General features: G+C 42.1%; 1 protein-coding gene across 7 annotated transcripts in view; it reads right to left on the reverse strand.

The window, feature by feature from the left end:
* NFKB2 (nuclear factor kappa B subunit 2) overlaps positions 1-24,120 on the reverse strand; it is a 45,105-nt gene extending 20,985 nt beyond the window's left edge. For 2 of the 7 annotated variants that reach the window (XM_070751976.1, XM_070751972.1), the window contains exons 1-12: positions 23,975-24,072; positions 23,094-23,160; positions 19,839-19,917; positions 18,380-18,420; positions 16,497-16,595; positions 11,796-11,947; positions 9,726-9,832; positions 7,780-7,941; positions 6,197-6,301; positions 3,164-3,249; positions 651-789; positions 437-556 (exon numbers count right to left, since the gene is read on the reverse strand). In XM_070751976.1, the coding sequence (XP_070608077.1) occupies positions 437-556; positions 651-789; positions 3,164-3,249; positions 6,197-6,301; positions 7,780-7,941; positions 9,726-9,832; positions 11,796-11,947; positions 16,497-16,595; positions 18,380-18,420; positions 19,839-19,917; positions 23,094-23,117 (1,114 nt within the window). In that variant the 5' untranslated portion in view covers positions 23,118-23,160; positions 23,975-24,072. Of the gene's footprint in view, positions 1-436; positions 557-650; positions 790-3,163; positions 3,250-6,196; positions 6,302-7,779; positions 7,942-9,725; positions 9,833-11,795; positions 11,948-16,496; positions 16,596-18,379; positions 18,421-19,838; positions 19,918-23,093; positions 23,271-23,974 lie in introns of those variants that run through there. The other 5 variants (XM_070751979.1, XM_070751975.1, XM_070751974.1 and 2 more) reach the window with 4 other exon arrangements.
* Between the last annotated feature and the right edge of the window lie 1,944 nt (positions 24,121-26,064).

Raw genomic sequence — 26,064 nt, forward strand, 5'->3', positions numbered from 1 at the left:
CTGATAAGTTTGATACTTAAGACCTTCCAGAATTTTTGTAGCCCGTCTTTGGACCCGTTCAATTTTATTCATCTCTTTTTGTAGACGAGGTCTCCAGAACTGGACACAGTATTATTCCCAATGGGGTCTCACCAGCACTCTATACAGCGGGATCACAATCTCCCTCTTCCTGCTTCTGATACCTCTAGCTATGCAGCCAAGCATCCTACTCGCTTTCCGTACCGCCTGACCACACTGTTCACCTATTTTGAGACTGTCAGAAATCACGACCCCTAAATCCTTCTCTCCTGAAGTTTTTTTCTTTAAAAGTTCAAGGTTAAACACAGTGTTTCGAGTGCAAAATGGTTTGAACATCCCGTGTGGTTTTGCACAGCTGCAATAAAAAGCCTTTGGTTTCAAGTTAAATTGCCGCAGACTATCAAGTGTTAACGCTTACGTCCATTAGAACCAAATCCACTGGATCCGCCACCGGCGCCACCCATAGGCGCACCGCCACCGAAGTGCTGGGGGAACTGGGGTAAGATTTTCTTACGCTTCCTTTCCACTTCTTCCTTATCTGCAGTCAAAAGACACAGGGGAATAATGAACGACGTGCCCCGTTTACCCTGTTGGAACACCAAAAGTAGCACGTCGCATGGAGTGCCCTGTACCTTCTACCACTGGGTAGTATGTAAACTGCTTGGAGTCACTCACATCACCCCCTCGCTTGCGTTTCAGCTGGAGGAACACAGTGACGGGGCGGTCAATTTGTGCCTTGTGGTAAGGTGGAGTACGGAAGACAATGGCGTACTGCAAGGACACAAGGCATGGGGTTTAGTTCAATAATAACAACAACAACAACAACAACAGTAGTAATAATAATAATAATAATAATAATAATAATAATAATAATAATAATACAGAAGGACTAATACTGGCGGCACAAGAACAGGCCATTAGAACAAATGCTGTCAAAGCCAGAATTGAAAAATCAACAGACGATCCAAAGTGCAGACTCTGTAAAGAAACAGATGAAACAATCGATCACATACTCAGCTGCTGCAAAAAGATCGCACAGACTGACTACAAGCATAGACACGATGCTGTGACACAAATGATCCACTGGAACTTGTGCCGGAACTACCATTTACCAGTGGCAAAGAACTGGTGGGATCATAAGCCTGAAAAAGTGTTTGAAAATGAGCAAGCAAAACTACTGTGGGACTTCCGACTTCAGACTGACCGAATTCTGAAGCATAACACACCAGACATTGTGATCGTGGAGAAAAAGAAAGTATGGATCATCGACATCGCAATCCCAGGAGACAGCAGAATTGAGGAGAAGCAGCTAGAGAAATTAGTGAAATACGAAGATCTAAAAATCGAGTTGCAACGACTCTGGCATAAGCCAGTGAAAGTGGTCCCAGTGGTACGTGGCACGCTGGGCGCAGGGCCAAAGGATCTCAGCAGACATCAGAATTGACAAAATCTCCATCTGTCAATTGCAAAAGGCCGCTTTACTGGGATCGGCAAACATAATTCGCCACTACATCATGCAGTCCTAGGTGCTTGGGAAGTGCCCGACTGGGGATGAAATACGAAATCCAGCATAGTGATCTCGTTTGCTGTGTTGTACTGACATAATAATAATAATAATAATAATAATAATAATAATAATAATAATAATAATAATTGACCACAAGAAAGCCTTTGACTCATTGCCACACAGCTGGATCATAAAATGCCTGGAAGTAATTGGAGTCAACGAAAACACCAGGAAATTCATAGAAAAGGTGATGAAATATTGGAAGACTGAGCTTTTTTGGGGGAATGAAAGCTATGGACTGATCAACATCAGAAGGGGCATCTTCCAGGGGGTCTCTTTGTCCCCATTGCTATTCATCATCGCTATAATCCCGCTGTCACTCATCCTACAGAAAACAAACCAAGGCTACCAAACTGCTAGGAATTCACCAAAAATGTCACATCTGCTGTATATGAATGACCTGAAATTGTATGGAAAATCAGAAACTGAGATACAGTCACTAACCAACACTGTGCGAATCTTCAGCAATGACATCAGCATGGAGTTTGGCCTGGATAAATGTGCCACAGTGGCACTGAAAAAGGGGAAAATAACTGAAAGTGAGGGCATTGAAATGCCAAATGGTCAAACCATCAAGAGCCACCCGCCAGAAGCCTACAGATACTTGGGTATCTTGCAACTGGATAATATCAAGCATGGTCATGTGAAAACTGTGATCAGCAAAGAGTACATCCAGAGGACCAGAAAAATTTGAAGAGCAAACTGAATGGTGGCAACACTATCAAGGCTATAAATACGTGGGCCATACCTGCCATTAGATACACAGCTGGCATAGTGAACTGGACTCAAGCAGAGCTGGACAGAACTTGGACAGGAAAACTAGAAAATTAATGACGATCCATCATGCACTACACTCCCGCAGTGACATTGACAGGCTGTATTTACCAAGGAAAATAGGCGGCAGAGGACTTTTGCAAGTGAAGCAGACAGTGGAAGAAGAGAAGCATGATTATATGAAGGAGAGCAAAGAGTCAGCGTTGATGGAGGTCAACAATAGGTGTTGCAAACTAAGGACCAGTACAGAAAAACTGTAACTCAATGTCGTATGGACAGTTGGCGGAACAAAGCATTGAATGGCCAGTTCTTTGAGAAGATTGAAGGCAAAGTGGATAAAGAAAAGACCTGGTCATGGCTTACAAGTGGAACACTCAAAAAGGAGACAGAAGGACTGATACTGGCGGCACAAGAACAGGCCATTAGAACAAATGTTGTCAAAGCCAGAATTGAAAAATCAACAGACGATCCAAAGTGCAGACTCTGTAAAGAAACAGATGAAACAATCGATCACATACTCAGCTGCCGCAAAAAGATCACATACTGACTACAAGCATAGACATGATGCTGTGGCACAGATGATCCACTGGAACTTGTGCTAGAACTACCATTTACCAGTGGCAAAGAACTGGTGGGATCATAAGCCTGGAAAAGTGGTCGAAAATGAGCACGCAAAACTACTGTGGGACTTCTGATCTACTGTAAGGCAAAAATGGTGCTCTATAGAATCAAACGACAGGGTTTTTAAAAAAATGTCTTTAGTCTACCATTCAAACTGGCTCTCGCGATTGAATCAATTAATACCTGTTTATGTACGTCTGTGGGGGCGAAATCTCCAAAGGCCTGCCAACCGTTCTCATCGTCTTCATAAAAACGCACCTCAATATCATCTAACAGAAAAGGTAAAAAAATGATAACATTGAACTATTCATACATATTCCAAACCCACTTTGTCCCATTTGCCATTATATTACTACATATTGTACATCTCCATCCCATGTCCAGTCAAGGAAGTAGTGGAAGTGATGTGCCGGTGCCTGGAGGCTGTTGGGGTCTGGATGGGTGTCAACAGACTCAAACTCAACCCGGAGAAGACGGAGTGGCTGTGGGTCCTGCCTCCCAGGGACAATTCCATCTGTCCGTCCATCACCCTGGGGGGGGGGAATTATTGACCCCCTCAGAGAGGGTCCGCAACTTGGGCGTCCTCCTCGATCCACAGCTCACATTAGAGAAATATCTTTCAGCTGTGGCGAGGGGGACATTTGCCCAGGTTTGCCTGGTGCACCATTTACGGCCCTATTTGGACCGGGAGTCTCTGCTCACAGTCGCTCATGCCCTCATCACCTCGAGTTTCGACTACTGTAATGCTCTCTACATGGGGCGACCTTTGAAAAGTGTTCGGAAACTCCAGATCATGCAGAATGCAGCTACGAGAGCAATCATGGGCTTTCCAAGATATGCCCATGTCACACCAACACTCCGCAGTCTGCATTGGTTGCCGATCAATTTCCGGGCACAATTCAAAGTGTTGGTTATGACCTATAAAGCCCTTCATGGCATAGGACCAGAATACCTCCGGGACCGCCTTCTGTCGCATGAATCCCAGCGACTGGTTAGGTCCCACAAAGTTGGCCTTCTCCGGGTCCCGTCGACTAAACAATGTCATTTGGCGGGACCCAGGAGAAGAGCCTTCTCTGTGGCGGCCCCGACCCTCTGGAACCAGCTCCCCCCATAGATTAGAACTGCCCCCACCCTCCTTGCCTTTCGTAAAGTTCTTAAGACCCATCTCTGCCGTCAGGCATGGGGGAACTGACACATCTCCCCCTAGGCCTATACAGTTTATACATGGAATGCTTGTGTGTGTGTTTGCTCCGAGTCTTCGGAGAGGGGCGGCATACAAATCTAATAAATTATTATTATTATTATTATTATTATTATTATTATTATTATTATTAATGGGGTTTTTAGTGTTTTTTAAATTATTAGATTTGTTTTTACACTGTTCTTGTTATTGTTGTGAGCTGCCCCGAGTCTACGGAGAGGGGCGGCATACAAATCAAATTAATAACAATAATAATAATAATAATAATAATAATAATAATAATAATAATAATAATAATTGATAAATGTATGATCTATTGTTCGTTGTTAGTGGTCCATGGCCAGCTCAGTTAGTCACAGATTCTGAGGAGGATGAATCGGGACCATCTTGGTACCCCAGGCCAGGGGTAGGCAAAGTCATATCTTCTACAACTTGTGGACTTCAACTCCCAGAATTCCTGAGCCAATCATGCTCGCTCAGGAATTCTGGGAGTTGAAGTCCATGTGTCATAGAAGAGCCAACTTTGCCTAACCCTGACCCAGGCCAATGTTCTTGACAACTGAGTCAGAGAGTGAGAGGGAGAATTGGAACCTGAGGAACCTCCAGAGATTGTAGAAACCCCAACGATGGTAATGCCTGAGTCAGAGGAGGAGATATTGGGGATCAGGAGCCCCTATTAGATGCTAGAGTCAGAAGGTCACGAAGCAAACAGGAATATCTTTCTGGGAAAAGTTCCAGAAGGTGAGTCTATGAAAGGAAATCTAGACAGTTTTATCTCTAGGAAACCGTTGACCACACCCAGACAGTATATAAGTGGGGATTTTTGGGTAAAGGGGTGTGGAGTTCCAACTGAAATTAAATAGATGGGATTTAAAAATTTATAATCTGATTATATAAGACTTACTAACTCAATAAGCGGGGTAGCTTTTGAGACTATCCAGAAAGTATAAATCTTGTTGAGTCCCTTGATAAAATTGCCTTATACACTTGTTTTTATCTGAATCTGTATACCATATCTCTTGCTGGCCTTCTTCTTGTTGTTGTTGTTGTTGTTGTTGTGTTGCTGGCCTTGTTGTTGTTGTTGTTGTTGTTGTTATTATTATTATTATTATTATTATTATTATTTAGATTTGTATGCTGCCCCTCTCCGAAGAATCGGGGTGGCTCACAACAGTAATAAAAACAATATAGCAGTGGAACAAATCTAATAGAATAGAATAGAATAGAATTTTTATTGGCCAAGTGTGATTGGACACACAAGGAATTTGTCTTGGTGCATATGCTCTCAGCGTAGATAAAATAAAATATACATTTGTCAAGAATCATGTGGTACAACTCTTAATGATTGTCATAGGGGTCAAATAAGCAATGAAGAAGCGATATTAATAAAAAGCTTAGGATACAAGCAACAAGTTACAGTCATACAGTCAACATGGGAGGAAATGGGTGATAGGAATGATGAGAAAAACTAGTAGAATAAAAGTGCAGCTTTAGTAGAAAGTCTGACAGTGTTGAGGGAATTATTTGTTTAGTAGAGTGATGGCGTTCGGAAAAAAACTGTGTCTAGTTGTTAATATTAAAAAACATAAGTTACTCCAGGTTAATATTTTATTCTACTACAGTTTATACTCATTGGTTTTATCTATTTAGCAGAGTTATTTCATTCTATCCTAGTTGTAGACTTCAATTTGCTTTTCTCATTTATTTTATATTGTATGACAAATTTGGGGTATGCTTATTAATAAAAAGTAGACAATTGTTTCATGCTAATTACTATTCCAGACCAAGACTGAGATGAAAAAAGGAAAATCACGCAGTCTTAAAATGTGGAAAGGTTGGGAGAGGAATCCGAAATTCTACTAAAAATATTTTATTAAAGCCTAATGCATTTTGGAAATGAATTTCGTTCTCAAGGACAAAGGAAATCAAATGCATGTTTCTAAAAATAAAAAAGCATCAATTTCAGAAATGTAAGAACAATGCCAAAAATAAGCATGATTAGATATGGTACCTACCTTTCTGAACTTTATCACATAGCAAGTATACTTCATCTCCCCCTCTGACGGAGCCTGCGGTCTTATCCATCCGAGATATTTTTAGGTTGGAAGCTCCAGGAGACTCTGTAGAATTAAAAAAAAATATGCAGACGGAAAAACCCGTGGTGTAGGAAAAAACCCGCGAAGTATTTTTTTAATTAATTTTTTTGAAAAACCGTGGTATAGACTTTTTGTGAAGTTTGGACCCATGAAAGTCAAGGGAACGCTGTATATGCATTTTATATCATAAATATCTTAGAGAGCACCATGGTGGCGCAGTGGTTATAAGGCAGTACTGCAGGCTAATTCTACTGGCTGCCAGCAGTTTAATTCTCACGGCTCAAGATTGACTCAACCTTCTGAGGTGGGTAAAATGAAGACCTAGATAGTTGGGGCAATATGCTGACTCTGTAAGCCGCTTAGAGAGAACTGTAAAGCCCTGTGAAAAATATATAAGTCTAAGTGTGATTGCTAATTTGTCAAAAAGTATAAAACACTGGACTCTTTTGCTGCCAAATTTTGAAAATTTGAAATGGGAGCCTCCAGAGATCACAAAAAAATGGGACTGCATTTAATCCATGAGTTCCCCCTTCCAGTCGGGATGAGAGTGAAGAAAATACATAGCATCCACAATATTCACTGGACCAAAAGTGGATCAGAGCCATACAAGTTGCCTTGTAAACTCCTCTCAAAAATAGGAGTTAATATTAGGCTTTTTACCTTCATGGAAGACAGAAAAATCAACACAACCTGGGTATATCGCAAGAGCTAGCTTTTTGTCGACATTTTACAACAGCCTTATAAGCAAAACCGTAAATATCTGAATATTGGAAAGTAGCGTATTTTTCGGAGTATAAGATGCACATTTTTCCTCCCTATAAGGAGCTGGAAATTCAGGTGTTTTATACTCTGAACGTAACTTTTCGAAGCGTTTTTCCCCCAACCCTAACTAGGTGCTAACCGTCTTCCCAGCTCTTACCTTGCAGGTTCTTTCATTGTTACTCTTTGCAAAGAATGTTTTCCAAGCCCTAAGTCTTTGCAGGGTTTTTTCATTGCTCTACTTGCTCCAAATGTTTCTTTCCAGCCCTAACCAGGTGCTAATGATGTTCCCAGCTTTTATCGGCTTGCAAGCCCTTTCATTGTTACTCTCTGCCAATAATGTTTTTCAAACCCTGTCTTTGTAGGTTTTTTTTTATTGTTCTACTTGCTCCAAATGTTTCTTTCCAGCCCTAACCAGGTGCTAATGATGTTCCCATCTCTTACTGGCTTGCAACCTCTTTCATTGTTACTCTCTCCAAATAAAGTTTTTTTAAAGCCCTAACCAGGGGATAAAATAATGTGCTGAAGCTGACCAGACTAAGGACGCTACCAGATGAATACCTGGTAAGCAGATTCTTTTCCCTATTTTCCTCCCCAAAAACTAAGGTGCGTCTTATACTCCGAAAAATACAGTACTCACAAAAGTATATGTGCAATCCTGCCAAACCCAAACTAGATATACATTATAGGAGATATCCTTAAACCATGTCAAACACGCCTATGGGTCAAACGTTAAAACTTACTGCTATCGTGAATGGGGTCGGAAATAACAGGGTCCAATGCCAAAGTGAAGTTTCCACTACTATCACGAAGATAGGCATTGAACCGCAGACGAACAATGCTGAGATCCATCGTTTTCTTCAACTCTTTTGCCTCTTGCTCAAGCAATTGTTCTTCAGATTCTGCTAAAACAGAGGCTGAGTTATAAATACGATACACCATTCGGCATCCACGTTAAAGCAAAATTTCCTCTGGATGCTAGAAATCACGCACAAAATATTTATCCGAATACCGGCAATCCTCGAGATACGGCAGGCCGTTTAACAAATGTTCGAAGTTACAATGCACACAACAAAAGCTAAAGACAAATCTTTTTCAAAGTTACAAGTTTGGAATGAAATATGATTATAATATTAAGATGATCATTCTTTGAGGATTTACAATAATGTCTTGGTTAATTTTTATACTGTGTTCACATTCCTATAATAATAAGAGTTTGGTTATTCTTTTTTGTTTGTTTTGCTCTTTTTCTCTCTCTTTTTCTTCTTTTCTTATAATGTCCTTCCTTTGTTACTGTTTGTAGTGGATAGTTTTCTTTCTTGTAAGGGTTTTGAGAGAATGCATAAGAGGTAGGAGTAGGCACTATGGCGTGTTTGAAGTATTAAAGGAGAAGGATATTAATTTAATAAGGTTTTAAAGGAAATTAAGCTTGAATCCAATTGGAAGAAAATTAGATACCTAGATGAAAAAATTAGAGGTGAAGGGGGGGGGAGTGTTGGATTGACACTGGAAGGGAGAAGGGAAGAGCGAGAGAAGGTGAGAGGGAAAGAGAAAGAGAGAATATAGCTAGAGGTATAACAAGCAGGAAGAGGGAGATGGTGATCCCGCTGTATAGAGCGCTGGTGAGACCCCAGTTGGAATAATACAGAAAGCCTCCGGGGGATAGGGGAGGGTGTTTTGGGCTTATAGGGAGCCTCCGGGGGATAGGGAAGGGTGTATTTGGCTTCCAGAGAGCCTCCGGGGGATAGGGGAGGGTATTTTTGGCTTCCAGAGAGCCTCCGGGGGATAGGGGTGGGTGTTTTTGGCTTCCAGAGAGCCTCCGCGGGATAGGGGAGGGGGTTTTTGGCTTCCAGAGAGCCTCCGGGGGATAGGGGAGGGTGTTTTTCGGCTTCCAGAGAGCCTCCGGGGGATAGGGGAGGGTGTTTTTGGCCTCCCCTGGCTCCAGGAAAGCCTTTGGAGTCTGGGGAGGGCAAAATGTGACCCTACTGGGCCCGCCAGAAGTTGGGAAACAGGACGTTTCTGGCCTCCAGAAGGCCTCTGGGGGGCAGGGGAAGCTCTTTTCACCCTCACCAGTTGTTGGATTATGGGTGTGGGCACCCGCGCATGTACGATAGCGTGCGCTCATGCTCTTTTGGCACCCAAGGAAACATAGAAACATAGAAGACTGACGGCAGAAAAAGACCTCATGGTCCATGTAGTCTGCCCTTATACTATTTCCTGTATTTTATCTTACAATGGATATATGTTTATCCCCGGCATGTTTAAATTCAGTTACTGTGGATTTTCCAACCACGTCTGCTGGAAGTTTGTTCCAAGGATCTACTACTCTTTCAGTCAAATAATATTTTCTCACATTGCTTTTGATCTTTCCCCCAACTAACTTCAGATTGTGTCCCCTTGTTCTTGTGTTCACTTTCCTATTAAAAACACTTCCCTCCTGGAACTTATTTAACCCTTTAACATATTTAAATGTTTTGATCATGTCCCCCTTTTCCTTCTGTCCTCCAGACTATACAGATTGAGTTCATGAAGTCTTTTCTGATACGTTTTATGCTTAAGACCTGATACGTTTTATGCTTAAGAAAAAAAGGTTCGCCATCAATGATCTAGGCAATGAAGAGAGAGAGAAGGCTGCCATCGTATCTAGAATCCATCTTCCCCAAGCTTTTATTCTGTGTTTTGAAGTTACCTGTGAGAGGCTGCACTCTGTTTCGTATCTTCTGTTTCTGCAGTTTGTCTCTGATGACCTCCAACATGTTTTTCTTCGTCACGTGGAGCACACCTAGGTTATTAAACCTGGGAAAAGACAAATTACCCTCTACTTGCAGTATCAATCACAATGTCTACATGGGCAGCAACCTGCTCAAATTCTAGACACAGAATTGAGCATGTTAAAAAACAACAACAACCAGGCAAATCACCAAATATTTAAAACATAGAGTTTGTGTTATCATTACTGATGGAAACAATCTCTCACTGCTAACCCACACTCAGTAAAAGACCTTGGAATACTAATATCAAATGACCTAAGTGCTAAAGCCCACTGCAATAATATCGCCAACAAAGCTTCTAGAGTTGTTAATCTGATCCTACGCAGCTTCTGCTCAGGCAATCTCACACTACTCACCAGAGCCTACAAAACTTTTGCCAGACCCATCCTGGACTTTTGCTCATCTGTCTGGAACCCATATCACATCTTGGACATCAACACCCTTGAAAACGTCCAAAGATATTTCACCAGAAGAGCCCTTCACTCCTCCACTCGAAACAGAATATCCTACGAAAATAGACTAACAATCCTGGGTCTAGAAAGCTTAGAACTACGGGGCCTAAAACACGATTTGAGTATTGCCCACAAGATCATATGCTGCAACGTCCTACCGGTCAATGACTACTTCAGCTTCAACTGCAACAACACAAGAGCACGCAACAGATTCAAACTTAATACGAACCGCTCCAAACTTGACTGTAAAAAATATGATTTCAACAATCGAGTTATCGAAGCGTGGAACTCATTACCAGACTCAATAGTGTCAACCCCTAACCCCCAACACTTCTCCCTTAGACTCTCCACGATTGACCTCTCCAGGTTCCTAAGAGGCCAGTAAGGGGCGTACATAAGTGCACTGGTGTGCCTTTCGTCCCCTGTCCAATTGTCTTTCCTTTCTCTCACTTATCATATATATTCTCTTTCTTTCATATATCCTCTCCTCTAAGTTCACTTTTACCCTTATATATATTACCACATGTCTATTTCTCTTCCTATGTATTTGTGTATTGGACAAATGAATAAAATAAATAAAATAAAATAAATGTACTGTATTTTTCAATCCGTACGATGTATTTCGGCTCAAAAAAGTGGGTGGAAATGTCTATGTGTCTTATACAGCGAGTGTTATCATCCCTGTTCAATATTTTTTCCAGGGTGTTTCTTAAGGGTTTGTTATCTGCACTTCATAGCTCCTGCTCTGTGCTGTGAGCTATTGTTCGGTGCAAAAAAACACTCCCTACTCCTTGCGGCAAAAAAAATACATTCCCAAGGTCACGCGCCCACCCACCCGGCATTGCTCTGCACCCTGCAAGGGGGCCTGGCCCACTATTTGAGAAACACTGCATAAATATTGCAACCTATCCAATCGGGGTGGAGGAAGAATGCTATTATGAAATACAGGGGATGGGCAAAATAATGGAAACACTTGACGTTTTGGCATCATCATGTTTGAACATGTTCAAGTCAATCAAAAATTGAGATACTTTAATGTTTTTTGATATGTTTGTTTAAACTACCTTTTTTTTTTACATAAATTAAAGGAAATTGGTTATAACCTTCCAGAAATGGGAGACGTCTCAGACTTTCAAAGAGGCCAAATTGTTGCTGCTCGAATGGCAGGCGCTAGTGTAACAGAAAGTGCCCGTTTCAAGAGGTCATGCCTCAAAAGTCATGAACGCTTTTGAAAGAGAAGGGAAAACGTCCCCAGCCAAGCACAGGTCTGGTCAAAAGTCGAAGTTGTCTGAGAGAGACTGTTCGGACTCTAAAGCGAATTGTTAGAGCGGATCGTAAGACCGCAGCTCCTAAAATCACTGCAGAGCTCAATAGACATGTACAGAACCCAGTTTCCACAAAAAACTGTTTGAAGGGAGCTTCACTAATCTGGATTCCACGGAAGAGCTGCAAGGTGTTTCCATTATTTTGTCCACCCCCTGTAGGTCTTGCCTTTTGAACCCCACCATCCTTCCTTCATCAGTAAGTCATACATACTGCGCAGTCATGTCCTTTGGCCCCACCATCATAATGCAGTTGCCGACTTCATTGCACAGCTTTCCCACAAGGCTGTGAGCATGAACTTGTGGAGGATCGGTGTGCGTCACCAAGTCCACCTCTATCTTAGCCACTCCGGTGTAATTAGAGATCTGCAATAAAATGATAGAATATTGATTGATTGATTTAGATTTCTATGCCGCCCTTCTCGAGGCGACTCAGGGCGGCGTACAACATTGAATACAACAATATACAGTGGCACCTCTACTTACGAACTTAATTCGTTCCGTGACCAGGTTCTTAAGTAGAAAAGTTTGTAAGAAGAAGCAATTTTCCCCATACGAATCAATGTAAAAGCAAATTTATTTATTAGATTTGTATGCTGCCCCTCTCCGAAGGGGCAACTCACAACAACAATAATATAATTGTTAAATTATATTATATTATATTAAATTATATTATAATTTAATCTAAATTTAATAATTTAATATAAATTAAAAACGAAATTTAAAACCCATAGATATTAAAAACAATCATTACTGCACAATCATACCATTCTCCTATATTACAGTCAGGAAAAAAAGGTGGTAGTGGGGGGGAAGAGATAATTATTCCCCCCATGCCTGGCGACATAGATAGGTCTTCAACATCTTGCGGAAGGCGGGAAGAGTAGGGGTAATTCAAATCTCGGGGGGGGGGGAGTTGATTCCAGAGGGCCGGGGCTGCCACAGAGAAGGCTCTTCCCCTGGGTCCCACCAGACGGCATTGTTTAGTCGACGGGACCCAGAAAAGGCCAACTCTGTGGGTCCTGATTGGCCGCTGGGATTCGTGCAAACCCATTAGGAAAGAAATAAAAGCTGAGAATTTGGGTGGAAGGAGGAGGAGGAAGAAGAGGAGGAGGACAGTTGCTGCTGAAGGAAGAAGGTGACGTGAGGGGAATCAAAACAATCCAAAGGTTGAAGGCTTAAAAAAAAATAGGGACTCTGAGGCATCGCCCAGATAAAGGAAAACACTCCGTTCACTCTGGGCTGCCCAGAGCGAAGGGGGAGTTTCTTTTCTCTGGACACTGGCGGAGGTTTATTCCCTCTCCAAGTGCCCAGAGAAAGGAATATGCTCCGTTCACTCTGGGCTGCCAAAACCTCCTTAAGCACCACCGCGAGGCTCCTCTGGCAGCCCAGAAAAGCCCGAGATGGCCGGGATTAAAGGGGGAATGGCAGGAAACTGGCAGGGCCTTTATGCGGCTCTCAAATTTCCTGGGAAATTTTTCCAGGCTTGGGTTCTTAAGTAGAAAATGGTTCTTAAGAAGAGGCAAAAAAATCTTGAGCACCCAGTTCTTATCTAGAAAATTTCTTAAGTAGAGGCATTCTTAAGTAGAGGTACCACTGTATAAGAAATCTAAAATAATTATAAAAGATTATGGAAATTTACTTAAAAAAACGTTTTCAAAAAGACCCCCTCCCCATACAATCACACCCATTCATCCACTCCAATCATATCTCGTATCGGCCGGAGACAGTCTCATCGCTCACGGCCCCCATGCCCGCCAGCAAAGGTAGGTTTTAAAGCTTTACGAAAGACCAGGAGGGAGGGGGCGGTACATATCTCCGGACGGAGTTCGTTCCAGAGGGCTGGGGCTGCCACAGAGAAGGCTCTTCCCCTAGTTTCCGCCAGTCAACATTGTCTGCCTGATGGGACCTGGAGAACGGCAACTCTGTGGGACCTAACATGGGATACATGAGGCAGAAGATGGTCCCGTAGGCAATCTGGTCCTAAGCCACGTAGGGCTTTATAGGTCAAAATGACATCAAGGAGGTCCTTCCATATACACCATCTCTCTAGGAAGCATCCTTCAAATGTACATTGAACACCATACATCATTTATACTGGGTTGATTTATACTCATGATACAAATCTATCAAAGTTTCATTAACTATAGATAAGACTACAATCGCCTTTAAATGGCTAAGTAACAAAAGTCAGTTTTGGATCATTATCTCCATAGTCACGGATACCGATTCAGGTCATATTACATCATTGATCATATTTGCCTACAGCAAACAGATATGAATCTCAGTTTAGTAAGCCAAAATATTTATTATTTTTATTTAGGGGGCACAACCTGAGGTGAGTTGGGGGAAAGATCAGAAGCAACATGAGAAAATATTATTTGACTGAAAGAGTAGTAGATGCTTGGAACAAACTTCCAGCAGACGTGGTTGGTAAATCTACAGTAACTGAATGTAAACATGCCTGGGATAAAAATAGATCCACCCTAAGATAAAATACAGGAAATAGTACTAGGGCAGACTAGATGGACCAGGAGGTCTTTTTCTGCCGTCAATCTTCTATGTTTCTATTATTTTTATTTATTTGTCTTATTTATTAAATAAACTAACTCCAGCCGAGGTTATGAGTGGCTAGATCCAGGTGGATGGATGTGGACGATTGTGTTTTTAGGATAAATAGAGTTTTGGACTTTTTTTAGATTTTTAATATTAGATTTCTTATACACTTCGTATTGTATTTATTCTGTTGTACGCCACCCTGAGTCAGTTCAGAACAGTGGCATAGAAATCTAATTAAATACATACATAACATAAATAAACTACCCAAAGTAATTAACATAATACATAACATAAATAAGCTACCCAAAGTAAATAAACTACCCAAAGTTCATGTTATGAACAAGCAACATACTCACATTTCTGCCTTTATGAAAGCAGTAAGCAACGAAATAAAAATAGTACAATGAAATAACCAATTTCCAGATTCTGATTTGGTGTGCCTCAAAATATGCAAAGATTTAACGGCTATGTTTACTGATACATTATTTGATTATAATAAATACCTTAATTTATCTGGCTTGCTGATCTGTGCACATTACATGAAAATAAAATTAGTTATGGATAGAAACAGATGGTTTTCCAATCTGGTTAATTCCATACATTTGCATTTTGGGCTTTAATGCATTTGCTTGATTTTAATTTAATGCAGGATTATGTTTTTATGCTTTAGCCAAAATATACACTGTTCTTGTTACATTCCATCCAGCTAGTTTTGAAGATTTTTTTTTTGAACCAAACAACACAAATTGGAATACACATGTTTTTAAAAAGTGATCATAATTTGATTTTAAACATTATTATTATTGTTTAAATTTTTGTTGTTTATATTCCAGATCAAAAAGATCCAAGATTAATTAACTCAACATTTTAAAATTCACGTAGAATTCTGAATGTAGTTTCCAAAAGAATTTCTAAATTCTAATTTTCTAAATTTCTTCCTTTCATAAGGAAGGGTAAAATATAATCACGGTTTCACATGCTCTTCCTTCCTTCCTTCCTTCCTTCCTTCCTTCCTTCCTTCCTTCCTTTTCTTTCTCTTTCTTTCTTTCCTTCCTTCCTTCCTTTCTCTTTCCTTCCTTCCTTCCTTCCATCCTTCCTTCCTTCCTTTTCTTTCTCTTTCTTTCTTTCCTTCCTTCCTTTCTCTTTCCTTCCTTCCTTCCTTCCATCCTTCCTTCCTTCCTTTTCTTTCTCTTTCTTTCTTTCCTTCCTTCCTTCCTTTCTCTTTCCTTCCTTCCTTCCTTCCTTCCATCCTTCCTTCCTTCCTTTTCTTTCTCTTTCTTTCTTTCCTTCCTTCCTTTCTCTTTCCTTCCTTCCTTCCTTCCATCCTTCCTTCCTTCCTTCCCTTTTTCCTTCCTTCCTTCCTTCCTTCCTTCCTTACTTACTTATTAGATTTCTATGCCCCCCTCCTCCTGGGACTCAGTATTTCTGGGTGCTCTCTGTCCATGGAATAAAACCTGTCTAGTGCAGAATTTAGCCAAATCAAAATTTTCTATTCTTATATAACAAATGTTCAATTGCTCTGTTAGTAGTAGTAGATTTAAGGCCCAAGATTAACACTATAAAAATAGATGCATTTACTTTAGTCGGTTATCTATAACCACCAGGCATAATGTTATGAAATTATTGAAATGTGTATCAAAAATAATTACTTTAGTGACCTTGTGTACTGTATCTTAATCAGAAAGTCCAAATAAAATATGTACCAATAACACTGATCAACACACACAGACCAAAAAAAAAACATTAGCAAAAGTAATATGTCTGTTTTATGGAGTTTGATGTGCTGATTCCAAAAATATGCTTACTTTTGCTCTATCACATAAAGTGTCTGATATAGAAGCGTTTTTGTTATTATGATATTTCTGATATGTAGATTACTGTTTTCTTAATGTCGCCAGAATATTTTCTATACTTTATAATAATGATGTTGCTCCGTGGAAACTATACCTGCTCCAGAAAAACTACATACATTTTTGAAATCAGAACCAAAAAAGTGATTCAGAAAAGTATAAGGTCAACTGCGATGATTACAAAAAAATATTTTTTTGTAGACCTGTATTACTGTTTTTTTTAATATAGCCAGTATATTTCCTATACCTTATAATAATGATGCTGCTCCGTGGGAACTATACCTGCTCCAGAAAGACTATACACATTTTTGAAATCAGAATAAAAAAAATGATTCAGAAAAGTACAAGGTCAACTGCAATGATTACAAAAAAATATTTTTTGTAGACCTGTGTAATAAGACTACTTTAAAAAACTATTTAACTTTTACTAAAGGCCATGCAGATGACTCTTTTTTAAAAAAAGGTTTCTCCATCAAACATGATAAATAAATAAATGTGATACTCACCTTGACCGTGGGATAAGTCTTGTGCCCCTTCTCACTAGATGCTCCAGGCAGTCCACCATGGGAGGGTCCTTCACAGCCATAACGGAAACGGAAACCTCGCTGCCAAAAATGGTAATTCAATCAAAGTCATAAGAACATAAGAAGATCTGTGCTGAATCAGGCCAAAGCCCATAGAGTCCAGCATTCTGTGTCCCACAGTGGCCCCCCAATTGTCCATGGGGATCTTGAGCAGAAAGAGAAGGCAAGACCCTCCCTTTCCCTTGACCCAAAACCAGTGTTCCCTCTAATTTTTTTTGGGGGGTGGGCGGAAAAGTATAGTGTCTGAGCGGCAGTCCCTTCGAGACTGGGCGGCACAGAAATAATAAATAAACAAACAAACAAACAAACAAACAAACAAACAAATAAAAAACCCACCCTGTTTTGCCTCAGAGAATTTCAAAATAAAATACTGCACTGTGTGTCTATAACAGTGAGCTCATAATAGGGCAACTCTATCAATATCAAAATGCCACTTAAATAGTTGAGCTAGTTTCAAACTAATTTTGGTTTTCTTTCTCTCTTCCTTACTCCCATTCTTTTTCTTTCTCTTTTCCTTTCTCTCTCTTCCTCTCTCTCTCCTTCCCTCTCCCTCTTTCCCTCTCGGCTTCTGGGCAGGTTTGGAAAACTCTGAGTTGATGATGATTTTTAAGTGAGCGATTGCTCACTGCTCAGCTTAGAGGGAACTATGCCCACAACAAATGGGACCCAAGGGAACCCTGCCTGCCTCAACCCACATAGAGGCAGCACTTGGACATCCGTTTCTATAACCACCAATACACTTGGCATCCCTGAATCTGTCTAATGCTGCCTTGAAGCTATCCAGCTGTCACGACCTCTTCTCAAGGGAATTCCATCAACCAAGGACCCTCTGGGTGAAGAAATATTTCCCTTGGTTTGTCCTCACTTTCTTACCTATGAGTTTTAGGGAGGGCCCCCTTGTCCTAGTATTGTATGGATTTTTCTCTCTCCACCTTTTCTATCCCATGCATGATTTTATACACTTCGATCAAGTCCCCCCTTCAACGCTGTCTTTCAAGGCTGAAGAGACCAAGGCATTGCAACCTGGTTTCATAAGGGAGGGGCTCCGTTCCCTTGATCCTTCTTGTTGCCCTTTTTTGCAACCTTTTCCAGTTCCATTCTCTCCTTCTTGAGATGAGGTGACCAGAACTGTACACAGGACTCCAAGTGTGGTCTCACCATCGATTTGTACAGAGGCAATACAACACTTACCGACTTATTTTCGATTCCCTTCCTAATCACGCCAAGCATGGAATTTGCTTTTTTTTACTGCTGCTGCGCACTGGGTTGACATCTTCATTGAGCTGTCCCCCCAAACCCCAAGATAACCAATACCTTGAATTGCATTTGGAGACCGACTGGCAACCAATGCAGCTCGCGTAGAGATGGAGCAATACAGGCATACCTTGGTACACCTGTTATTGCATGCGCCGCTGCATTTTGCACCAGCTGAAGTCTCCAAACGCTCTTCAAGGGTAGCCCCATGTAGAGCGCATTGCAATAGTCAAGACGAGAATTGTGGAACCCAGCATCCTTAGAAATTCATATATATATATATATATATATATATATATATATATATATATATATATATATCTTTATAAAACTTTTATATAGGTTTAGATTTATTATGTTAAAACTGATATTTTCATTTTATATATTTTCATATATTTTATAGATGATGTTTTTCTTTTATTATGATGATGATGACTTCCACTTTGAGCGGAGCGACTGTAGCTCCACTAAATGTTGTATGTGTATGTCTGTTATGTTTGTTTTTGAAAATTAATAAAATATATTTTAAAAAAAGAAAAGAAATTCCTTACCTGTTTTGGCTGTTCGATTATAGTGACGTAGGGGCCTTCAACTAAAACAAACAAGGAGATATTCTATATTAAATAAACATATAAACTTACGCAATACAATTTAAGAGGAACGCTACTAACAAAACAGATGAAAACAACAAAATTACTCCTTCCCTTAGTTATCTGTAGTTCCACCTCAGGGGTGGGTTCCTCCCAGTTCGGACCGGATTGCCCGAACTGGTAGCGACCCGCTGGTGATGTCACAGCTCGTGCTAGTCTGTGGGCGCCATCTTTTTTGTGAAATTTTAGCAATTTTTCCCCCTGTTTGGATGGCTTCTCCCCTTCTGCTGATCGAAAAAGGGCCATCATGTCTGCCCCTCGGGTTAATAGTGACTTTATTTCTTCCCCCGAAGCACAGCTGATCAGCTTCTCAGCTGTGTTTCAGCCTGAATCCTGAAAAAATGTGCGGAAGCCAAATTGCATGAGACGACGTGCACGCGAAACATTCACGATGTGATCCGGTGGTGAAGGTAAGCGGAAGCCACCTGTTACACATCCCCCAGGACACATACTGTATTTTTGAAATATAATACACACCTTTTTCCTCCCTAAAAGAGGCCGATAATTTGGGTGTAGCTCCCCCCCAGCCCTAACGAGCTGCTAACAATCTTCCCAGCTCTTAGCAGTTTGCAAGCTCTTTCGCTGTTACTCTCTGCAAATAATATTGTCCAAGCCCTAAGTCTTTGCAGGGTTTTTTAAAAAAAATATTATTGCTTTAGCTGGTTGCCAATAAGTTTCTTTCCAGCCCTAACCAGGTGCTAACAATGTTCCCAGCTCTTACTGGCTTGCAAGCTCTTTCGCTGTTACTCTCTGCAAAGAATATTTTCCAAACCCTAAGTCTTTGCAGGGTTTTCTTCAATTATTATTGCTTTAGCTGGTTCCCAATAAGTTTCTTTCCAGCCCTAATTAGGTGCTAACAATGTTCCCAGCTCTTACCAGCTTGCAAGCTCTTTCACTGTTACTCTCTGCAAAGAATGTTTTCCAAGCCCTAAGACTTTGCAGGGTTTTTAAAAAAATTATTATTGCTCTAGCTGGTTCCCAATAAGTTTCTTTCCAGCCCTAACCAGGTGCTAAAACAATGTTCCCAGCTCTTACCAGTTTTCAAGATCTTTCACTGTTACTCTCCACAAAGAATGTTTTCCAAGGGTTTTTCCCCCCATTGGTCTACTTGCTCCAAATGTTTCTTTCCAGGTGCTAATGATGTTCCCAGTTCTTACTGGCTTGCAAGCTCTTTCATTGTTACTCTCTCCAAATAAAGTTTTTTTAAAGCCCTCACCAGGGGATAAAATAATGGGCTGAAGCTGACCAGAATAAGGATGCTAGCCAGATGAATGCCTTTCTTTTCCCTATTTCCCTCCCCAAAAACTAAGGTGTGTCTTATACTCCGAAAAATACGGCAACTTACCAAAAAGTCCCTTACCTGTCTCCATGAACAGCTCTTTCTGCTCAATCAAATGTGCACCAAACTGAAAATCGTCATAGTCTATCCCGTCTAAGCACTGCATACAAAGAAGGATGGAGAACAAAGCCGATCATAGCAACACCCGGGTGACAAAAAGCATTATAAACATTATAAACAAGGTCAGCAGGAATGACATCTACATTATGTCTCTGCTACTAATGACACTTATCTAAGACAAGAGGCCCTGAACACCTGACAGCAAAGACTGCATCCCATCCAACCCTCTGCATGGTGAAGACTACAATTCACATAATAGAGTCACTTTAAATACCCCGTTTCCCCCAAAACAAGACCTCCCCTGATAATAAGCCCCATCGGGTTTTTGAGTGTATGGCAATAAGGCCAAGCGCTTATTTCAGGGTTCAAAAATATTATAAGACAAAGTCTTATTCTTGGGGAAACAAGGAAGGAAGGAAGGAAGGAAGGAAGGAAGGAAGGAAGGAGTCAAGGTTTGACTACTGTAACGCTCTCTACATGGGGCTACCTTTGAAGAGTGTTCGGAAACTTCAGATCGTGCAGAACACAGCCGCAAGATCTATCGTGGGGCTTCCTAGATTCACCCATGTCTCGCTAACACTCCACAGCCTGCACTGGCTGCTGATTAGTTTCCGGTCACAATTCAAGGTGTTGGTAATGACCTATAAAGCCCTACATGGCATTGGACCAGAATACCTTCAAGATTCGTTCTGCCGCACGAATCCTAGTAGCCAATAAGGTCCCACAGAGTTGGTCTTCTCCAGGTCCCTTCGACTAAACAATGTCGTCTGGCGGGTCCTAGGGGAAGTGCTTTCTCAGTGGCGGCCCCGCCCCTCTGAAATCAACTCTCCCTGGAGATTAGAACCACCCCCACCCTCTTTGCCTTTTGCAAGTTACTGAAGACCCACCTATGCCGCCAGGCATGGGGTAATTGAGGTATCCCCAGGCTAATGTGATTTACTTATGTATGGCATGATTGAATTGGATGGTTTTTAATGAAATGGGTTTTTAGATGATTTTAAGTATTGCATTTATCACATTGTTTATCGCTGTTATGAGCCACTCTGATTCTTTGGAGAGGGGCGGCATACAAATCTAATAAATAATAACAATAATAACAATAATAATAACAATAATAATAATAAAGGAGGAAGGAAGGAAAGAAGTAGATAGACGGATAAGTGGATGGAGATAGATAGACAGAAAGATAAGATACAAAGATAGATAGCTATAAATAGATAGATTCACCATTTCCCCCAAAATAAGCCATCCCCTGATAATAAGCCCAATTGGGCTTTTGAGTGCATGGCAATAAGGCCAAGCGCTTATTTCAGGGTTCAAAAAATATATATCAGATAAGGTCTTATTTTTGGGGAAACACTGTATTTAGGCACCCTTAAAGTCAGGCAACCCCCCAAACCAATAAATACCTAAACAAGAATGTTAGGGCATCCTTCTCATTTGGAAGAAGGCAAATATGAGAATGATCTGTCCAATAAGTTTATTTATTTATTTATTGGATTTGTATGCCGCCCCATTACTGCTTAAGTCTCACCTTACATCACATATAAAATCAATCATGTATACAGTGATCCCCCGATTATCGCGAGGGTTCCGTTCCAAGACCCCTCGCGATAATCGATAACTCGCGATGTAGCGACACGGAAGTAAAAACACCATCTGTGCATGCGCGCCCCTTTTTCCATGGCCGCACATGCGCAGATGGTGGAGTTTGCATGTGGGTGGCGGGGAAGACCCTTCGGCCGCCCAACAGCTGATCTGCTCCGCAGCGCGGCAGCAGCGAGGAGCCGAAGATGGGGTTTCCCCGTTGGCCAGGCAACGGGGAAACCCCATCTTCGGCTCCTCGCTGCTGCCGCGCTGCGGAGCAGATCAGCTGTTGGGCGGCTGAAGGAACCTTCCCTGGGTCTTCCCGCCGCCCAGGCAAAGGGGAAACCCCAAGATCGCTTGCCGCTTGCCCGTCACCCGCTCGCCCGGCCGCTCGCTTGCCGCTTGCCCGTTCGCCCGCCCGGCTGCTCGCTTGCCGCTCGAGAGCAAGAGGGGGAGAGATAGAGAAAGAGAGAGAAGGAAAGAAAGAGATGAGAGAGGGAGGAAGAGAGTGTGAGAGAGGAAGAAGCAAGATAGAGAAAGAGAGAGAGAAAGAAAGATGAGAAAGGAAGGAAGAGAGTGACGTCATCGGGTGGAAAAATCGCGATATAGCGATTCGCAATGATCGAGATCGCGAAACTCGGGGGATCACTGTATATATATTCACAGATAGTTGTACTACAGAAAATACAAATCCCAGCTCCTTCATTCCTTCTCTTTCTTTTTTGCTTTCTTTTTATCTTTCTTTCTTTCTTTCCTTCTTCCTCTTTTTCTTTTGTGCTTTCCTTCCTTCCTTCCTTGTCTTTTTCTCTTTCCTTCCTTCCTCCTCTTTCTTTTTCTCCTTCCTTCCTTCTCTTTCTCTTTCTCTTTCAGTAAAATAATATTTTAATATATAATAATATTTTACTGAAAGAGTCGTAGATGCTTGGAACAAACGTGCAGGAGACATGGTTGGTCAATCCACAGTCACTGAATTGAAACATGCCTGGGATAAACATAGATCCATCCTAAGATAAAAATACAGGAAATAGTATAAGGGCAGACGAGATGGACCAGGAGGTCTTTTTCTGCCGTCAATCTTCTATGTTTCTATGTTTCTTTTCTTCTTTCCTACCTTTTCCCCTTCCTCCTTCCTTCCTCCCTCCTTCCCTTCCTTTTTCCCTTTCTCATTTCTTCCTTCCTTCTTCTCTTTCCTTCCTTTACTCCTCCCTTCCTCCCTTCCTTTTCTTTTCTTCCTTCCTTCCCTCCCTCCTTCCTTACTTCCCCCCCACCCACTCATGTGTGTGTGTATGTGTTTGTCTGTCACCTAGTCAGCTAGCAACTTTACTCTGTGTAGCGCAGAGTAGTCGTATAGCTGTGTAGCTACACAACTTTACTTGTGCAGCGCACATTTGCTTGGGCCCAAACCAAAGGCAGAGAAGACACACTTTCGGGGTTGGTTTGTTTGTTTTGAATGTTAAGCTTTCCAAGCTACACAAAATAACCACACAAACTTGGGTCTAGGGAACTCCAAGGCAAGGCAAGATCAGCCCTCTCCCCCCCCCTCCCCAAGATCACAATTCAAACCGGGAGGGGGGGAGGTTGGAAACAAACCAACTAACCAACTTTCAGGGTTAGGGGAGCCGCACTCACCGCGGGGTAGCCGTCTCCATCCATCGGAAGGTCTTAGCGGAGACTCCCGGAGTTGGCAATCCCGGCTCTGCGGAAGGCGCCCCAGAACGGAAGAAAAAGAAAGGAAAGTAAAAATGAAAAACACAGCCCAGCACAGCTTCTTCTTCTTCTTCGTCTTGTTCTTCCGCCGCCGAAAGCAGCCTGGGGGAAAACGGGGCGGGCAAAGGCGGCTGGAAAGTCCCTAGAAACCCAGCAAGAGCCCGAGAGGAGGGAGGGAGGGAGGGGCAGAAAGAAAGGAAGGAAGGAAGGAAGGAGGGAGGGAGGAAGGGGGAGAGAGAGAGGAGGAGGAGGAGGAGGCGTCTGGAGGCCACTTCAGCGCTCTCCAGCAATTGAGGGGGGTCAGCTTTGCTCCCCCACACCCCCTGAAACAAATCCCCCCCCGACGTGCTGGGTTAACATCATGGGGGGGGGAGAGGAGGTTTTAGAGGGAGTGACAGCAAAAGAGGAGGAGGAAGAGGAGGAGACCCGCTTCTCCGGAGGTTAAGGAACGGAAGCCTGTAGTATCTTTGGAGCAACCTTTTTGAAGGAAGGCACCAGGAAGAAGAGGAGGAAGGGGAGGAGGAGGAAGTAGGGAAGGAGTAGGGGAAGAGTAAGAGGAGGGGAAGGAGGAGGAAGAGAACGAGAAAGAGGAGGAAGAGGAGAAGGAGTAAAAGAAAAGGAGGAGAAGGAGACAGAGGAGGAGGAGGAGGAGACCCGCTTCTCCCGAGGGAAATAAACCCAAGCGCGTAGTAGCCTCGGAGCAACCTTTGTTTTGAAGGGAGGCACCCAAAAGGTCGTCGGGGGGGGGGGGGGAGTCCAGGCTTGCACTCGGGTCCGCGACCCCCCCACTGGCCCAAACTCACCGGCGGCCCCCTCCGCGCCTCCTCCCCGCCAGCTCGGCCATAGCCCCGGGAGGGAGGCCAAACTTTCCCGGCCTGCCTAAGTTCCGCCCGGCCCTTCCGGAGGGGGGGAGGGCGGTCAGCTGATGGCCGGAGGGCCGGACTCCGGGGAGGGAGGGGGGAGGGCCAGTGACGCCTCATGGCCAGCCAGACCACCCATCCGCCTGGGCCCGCCGGGCACTTGCCCCAGCATGGGGAGGGGGGGGTACAAGTGAAATCTGGCTGCGTTGACCCTTCCGTGGACCTTGTCCGTGTAAATGCAGCCACGGGCCGGGCATAAGTGCACCACGAGTGGTTTAGTCAAGTCCGCATTGGTGGCATAGAAAGATATAACAATGTTTCTATATAGGGGATACTAGTGAGAGAGAAACACGAGGACAGGGGACGGAAGGCCGGCTGGGGCACTTAGGCAGCCCCCTCGCTGACCGCTTGGGAATGGAGTGGAATTCTCTTTGTTTGTTTGATTGATTGTTTTCTCAAGTACCTGTTGGAAGTGTACAAAGAAATAGGACTGTTTCTATACATGATACTTGTAAGAGAGAAACATTAGGACAGGGGACGGAAGGAAGAGTGCACTTCTGCACACCCCTTACTGACCCCTTAGGAATTCCATTCCTTTCCCCTCCACTCTGGGGGTTGGACTAGAGGACCTCCAAGGTCCCTTCCAACTCTTCTCTTCCCTTCCATTCCATTCTATTCTATTCTATTCTATTCTATTCTTATATTTTGCATTCTATTCTATTCTAATGTTTCTTTTTTTTATGTACACTGAGAGCATCTGCACCAAAGACAAATTCCTGGTATGTCCAATAACACTTGGCCAATAAAGAATTCCTATTCTATTCTATTCCCTATTCTATTCTATTCTATTCTATTCCAATGTCTCTTTTCTTTTATGTACACTGAGAGCATCTGCACCAAAGACAAATTCCTGGTGTGTCCAATCACACTTGGCCAATAAAGAATTCCTATTCTATTCTATTCCCTATTCTATTCTATTCTATTCTATTCCAATGTCTCTTTTCTTTTATGTACACTGAGAGCATCTGCACCAAAGACAAATTCCTGGTGTGTCCAATCACACTTGGCCAATAAAGAATTCTATTCTATTCCATTCCCTATTCTATTCTATTCTATTCCAATGTCTCTTTTCTTTTATGTACACTGAGAGCATCTGCACCAAAGACAAATTCCTGGTGTGTCCAATCACACTTGGCCAATAAAGAATTCCTATTCTATTCTATTCTATTCCATTCTATTCTACATTCTATTCTTATTCCAACTACATCTATTCTTTGCCTGCGTATTATTGCTGTTGAAGCTAAAGTAATCATTGACAGGTAGGACATTGTAGCAGAGAATTTTGTGTACTAAGCTTAGGTCAGACCGTAGGCGGTGTAGTTCTAGGTTTTCCAGGCCCAAAATTTCAAGCCGGGTGAATCGAGAAGAGGAGTGGAGGACTCTTCTTGTGATATAGACCTGGGCTCGTTCAATTGTGTTAATGTCAGATACACAGTGTGATTTCCCTGAAAGTGAGCTGTATTCGAGAATGTACATTTTTTTGTTATGACTATAGGTTGCAGTAGTACAACCGATAAAGAATGAAAGGAGAAATTAAAAGAAGGGAAAGTACCACGCACAAATGGAAGAGAATGAAAATGAAACCAACACTAAACCTGAAATCTTAAAAATGTCTATCTTTAAAATAAAGCATGACAAACATTAAAAAAAACCTTAACAAACCACATAGCCCAACAAACCAAATAACATCATTTTGTTATTCATTCAGCAATTTCACATATTGTAATATCTTTTGCATCACTATTATTTTTACATTTTTGTTGTTTCCTATGTTAATGCATTTCTTAGTTTTAGCTTTTTTCCACTTTCCAGTTATGGTTCAACCAAACTTATAGAAACATAGAAAATTGACGGCAGAAAAAGACCTCCTGGTCCATCTAGTCTGCCCTTATACTATTTCCTGTATTTTATCTTACGATGGATCTATGTTTATCCCAGGCATGTTTAAATTCAGTGACTGTGGATTTACCAAC

The sequence above is a fragment of the Erythrolamprus reginae genome, chromosome 5, assembly GCF_031021105.1.
Source record: "Erythrolamprus reginae isolate rEryReg1 chromosome 5, rEryReg1.hap1, whole genome shotgun sequence".
NCBI classification, from domain to species: Eukaryota; Metazoa; Chordata; class Lepidosauria; order Squamata; family Dipsadidae; genus Erythrolamprus; species Erythrolamprus reginae.